General features: G+C 39.0%; 1 protein-coding gene across 2 annotated transcripts in view; it reads right to left on the bottom strand.

Moving 5' to 3' along the window:
- The window catches only part of rhot2 (ras homolog family member T2), a 10,256-nt gene that overhangs the window by 2,724 nt on the left and 2,797 nt on the right, over positions 1-4,735 (bottom strand). For both annotated transcript variants that reach the window (XM_005721563.1, XM_013913077.1), the window contains exons 7-17: positions 4,474-4,582; positions 4,195-4,296; positions 3,961-4,059; positions 3,762-3,870; positions 3,525-3,645; positions 3,223-3,307; positions 2,399-2,544; positions 2,192-2,292; positions 758-888; positions 553-633; positions 341-463 (exon numbers count right to left, since the gene is read on the bottom strand). In XM_005721563.1, coding sequence (XP_005721620.1) covers positions 341-463; positions 553-633; positions 758-888; positions 2,192-2,292; positions 2,399-2,544; positions 3,223-3,307; positions 3,525-3,645; positions 3,762-3,870; positions 3,961-4,059; positions 4,195-4,296; positions 4,474-4,582 — 1,207 coding nt within the window. The remainder of the gene's footprint in view (positions 1-340; positions 464-552; positions 634-757; positions 889-2,191; positions 2,293-2,398; positions 2,545-3,222; positions 3,308-3,524; positions 3,646-3,761; positions 3,871-3,960; positions 4,060-4,194; positions 4,297-4,473; positions 4,583-4,735) is intronic.

Raw genomic sequence — 4,735 nt, 5'->3', positions numbered from 1 at the left:
TGTTGCTTAGTAACTGCAGAGTAATTGTAACTGAATCTTTCTTTAGTCAAACAAATATTAAAAAACTAATAATGATGCTGGAAGGATGTCTGTCTCAAGTCTATTTAATATGTTGGACCGTCTAACCTCTGCAATCTTCAGCTCTCCAAACGTATCTTTCTGTAATTACATATATGAACGGTAAAGACTGGGAGAGGCTGCAAAGTGAGCTGTGCTGGATTATCAGATATGGTAACTGTGGGCAAACAGCAGCAAAACACACAGTAAAAGTAGAACTGATCTCAAAATTAAAAATAAATAGAAATTGACACTTTGTCCTTCAAATGGTCCTGTAACTGACCTTGTATATGCTGGCACAATAGTTGAAGGAATGGGGGTCACTGATGTCGTACATGAGACAAGCAACATCACAGGAGGCGTCTGACTTCTTCAAGAACTCTGTCTCCACGTCTACCTCGTTAAGCTGCAGAGAAGAGAAGGTTGCTCAGGTTATAGTCAGGGTCAGATAGAGAGAGACGGTGATTTAAAAAAATCCCCATGGGAGCTACTTACGATAAGGTACTTTTCCTGGTTACTGACTTGTACAGTATTTATGACATAAGGGCAGAAGGCACTGCTGGAATCGCCTTTATTCTATTAAAGCAAAAAAAGACACTTTAGCATGATCAGAGTTAATAGTAAAGAGTAGTATTTGTCTATCACTACCTAAGAATGCAACATATGACATTCAGCTCCGGACTAGGTGATGGGGACATACCACAGTGTGGCGATCCAAAAAGGCCTGGAGGAAGGCCGACTTGCCTGTCCCTCTTGGTCCAATCACTTTGCAGAGAAATACTGATCTCTGGGTCTGTCGCTTTTCTAGGTCCACCTTTTTCTCTCGTGTCACTTCACATATGAACATTTAAACAAACAAACAAATAAATCACAAAACGGGCAAAAACACTGATATGCTATTTTTTTCCTATGAAGCTGGTTAGACTTCAACTAGCTTAGCTGTAAGAGCACCACCGATGCTCATCAAAAGAAAAACGTTAAACATTTCAGATGTTAAAATTCTGGAAAAAACCATAAAACACCAAAACATAAGATGCCAAAAGATCAGCCTGTAAAAACAGTGTAGAAATTACCCAAAGATAAACTGGTCAACACATGTATTTGCTACTGCCCCATCTAATAAGCCACTTTAGTTATCTTAAAATGTTTTGCCATATTTCACATTTGACATGAAAGTTGCTGGTGAACATAAACCTTGAGTAAAGTGACCTCTAGTGGTTGTCAATACCCGTACACATAAACACTGCATTAGTTTTAAATGAAGTGTAAAGTTTAAAGTTTGTGCTCAAAGCAACCAATAGAAATAGAGCTAAGACTTTAAACTTTAAAATAAATCTATCAGAAAAGATAAAAAGAAGAGCAAAACACTGGCTTCTACTCACTGATGTTACTTAAGTGCAATCTTTAGCCTGAATGTAGTTCTCAATGACACTAAAATGAGGAGGTTTTATCCTGCGCACAGTACAAAAACCCCTGATGACAGGCAGTTATTAAGCAGACTTTCCCTGAATGATTCTGCTAACATGGCTAAAACCAAAGTACACAAAGAGGTTAATTTATTTATTTAAAAGAAAATCAAAGTAAGATCAGGTTTTCTTGCACAAAAAAGGCTGACTCACCAATGGACATCAAACTACCTAAAAGAAAACTAAAACCAGCACGCACATGCACAAAAAGTCTCTTTGAAAAAATGAAAGACTTTTGATGTTTTCCTGACAAATGTGTAACATTACATCACACATCCTTACAAAACTGTTCTCAAACTGCCCACAATGTGTCTGCAGATATCTTTAAGTCACATCCTGTCATATACTGTCAATCACAAAATACAAACTTCATCACTCATTGAGTTAATACCCAGTTACTTTGCCATGCAGAGAGTGCACTGTGCTTCAACGCATGCATCCATAAATGTATTGAAACACATGCAATTTATAAACTTCCATTTCAAGGGGAACTATTAGATCAGATCACCGTGCACAAGCTGAACTTATTCAACAGCATTAAGACTAATCTTCCAATATAGAGCTTAACATATGAGAATTACATTTAAGAAGTACTGATATCTTCTATGTGTCACAGTAATAATGCCTTTTATTCACCATCCATGTTAAACACACACACAAACACACACCTGTGACTCCAGCAGTCTGTGAGTCCTGTTCAGTGAGAATAGGGTAGCCTAGATATCCTAGGTGCTCCAGGCAACGGTGGATGTCAAGGTATGCAGAAAGCCTGTGAAGGTCATACGTGTGCAGACAATAAACTCCTGGACGTGCATTAAAGTGTAAACCCAGAGCTTACTTAACACATAATGTCAATAATTTACAAAGAAACTTACGTCCACTGACAGAGGTAGCCGTGATTTGAGATGTAGCCCTTATTTGTGGTTGGGACAGTCATGTAGACTTCAGGACCCCATGGCATGTAAGGACATACGCAAAACAGGTTTCTAAGCTCTTTCGGTGACAAGGCGGAGTCCTTATCCTAAGAGGGAAAGCAATGCACTTCTTCAAAACCAGAATGTCAGTAATGTAACAGCTCATCTGGCTCACAATCCATCGCAGTTCACCGTTTATTATGACAAATGTTGTGAGACCCTATAGATGATCACTGTGTGTAACTTTGATTAAATTCTTATCAATACCGTAGGAGTAGTGAATCCTGTGAATTGTGGATGAATGGATGGATGGACTCAACCTGGTATGAGCTACCATTTAACAGGGAGATCATGTTTACACTAATTTTACTGTGCAGCATGACACGAGACCCTTTCAAACACTCACTGCATTCTATTAATCGATCTGGCTTTATGTGTTAGCGGCACCCTGTTTATTTTTCATAACAAAGCTGAGACAGCAGTCATTACAAAAATCTATGTACCTCCTTTAACACAGAACTGAATTCATACTGTCACATTAACAGCACACATAAAATTACAAGCAGAGAGAACAAGAGCCAGTTTGTGCACTTTTTGTTGTCAGAGGCATATAAACATTCAGTTTACTAAACCTAAGTGTGTACGGACACTTTCCTTGACTACATACATCAAATCTTGTGCATAATAGACAAAATTGCACAAGTACTGAGGTACCTTCCAGCATCAAGGTCAAGGAAACTTTTTAAATAGAGCTCATGACTCAAACAACTGAACTTGCTACTTACTTCATCGTACTTGTCAAACAACTGCTGGATGAACTGGTAACCCTGATGATTGAGCTCTGTGGTGCAGCCAACAGGAACTCTGAGTCTGACAACAGAAGAACATTTAGATATTTCAATATTTCTCTGACTAATGCAGAAAAACCAAACAAAGTCAAAACCACCTGGATGAACATGATGACAAATTACTGTAACTGTACAGGAGCAATGACGTTTTCAGTGTAATTATATGCCCCACTGGTTTACTGTGGCCTTCAGCAATGTTATGTTTTTGGACTGAGGCAGGATGCAGGCACTACACATACTCAGGGTAAAGGTAATCATCAGTCAGCTCAAGGTTGTCATCGTAGCCAAACTTTCTGAGGATAGTCCACGTGGTTTCATGTCGACCCCTCTGAATAAATAATGTATTAAGGAACAAGAAACCTGAAAAAAGAAGAAGAAAAAGAAACGTGACACCATTAGTTGAATACGGCCCTCAAACAACCTGGTTTAAGGTTACACGCTGACATTCATAACTTTGTATTTAATTATTTTTTAACCATTTAGGGTCAGGCCATTGTCCTGGACTCCATCGCTGGTGTTCTTCCAAACTACAGTCTTTACATCTTCTAAGGCTTGTGGTGCCAGAGGATTCCCAAAACAGGATTTCTACATGAAGACATGTGTTTTTAGTAAACAAATCAGATGTTTGTCTGAAGTAAAAGCTGAGAAAACATTTGATTTGTTTAAAATGAGTACCTGAAAGCTGTTGAGTTCAGCATCACTGAGGATGCGATCGTTGTCCTGGTCGGAAACGTAGAATATTCGGGTGAGGGCTCGGACACACGACGGTTTTAGCTAGAGATAAACATTAGATATAAAATTAATTAATTTGAATGTATGCTTGTATACAAGTGAAGTGTTTCAGACAGGAAGAACCACACCTGGCATGCAGCTCCAAAATAAAAAAAATAAAATAAAATAATGGCTGACCTGTTTGTCCTCAGGGTCATAAAGAGGAGCAGTGGGGTGTAGCACTGCCTTCTGTGCATAATAGAACAGCTCTGAAATGTTTTTTAGGTTCTTTGCAGAGCACTTGGAAAAAAGAGACAAAGTGCAAAGAATGGTTCAGATATCATTGTCACAGAAATCCCAAAGGCAGATAAGGTGTTCATGTGTAAATATTTTTATGAATCCAGGCGAGTCCAGGTAAAATAAGCAGGTGTGTACAGACAGGAGAGATTAGATCTGTGTGTGTGAGTTAAGTTTCACCTCAACACATGTCTCAATCTCAGAGAACTGGTTCATGATGGGTAGAATGGTTTCCATGGAACTCCCACAGCGCAGATCAGATTTGTTTCCCACGAGGATGATGGGAACCCTGATGTAGCAAACGGAGACAGAAGAACTTTCAACACAACACCGTCGGGACTTATTAAACACATACATCACAACCTAAGCTCCTGGTCACTTGTGGGATTCAAATACTAATACTCGTTCCACATTTTGAGAATTTCACTGATGCGCTAAGGTC

Source organism: Pundamilia nyererei, unplaced genomic scaffold (genome assembly GCF_000239375.1).
Source record: "Pundamilia nyererei isolate P.nyererei 1_Seehausen unplaced genomic scaffold, PunNye1.0 scaffold00005, whole genome shotgun sequence".
NCBI lineage: Eukaryota > Metazoa > Chordata > Actinopteri > Cichliformes > Cichlidae > Pundamilia > Pundamilia nyererei.
This window is presented reverse-complemented; position numbering and strand designations above follow the sequence as displayed.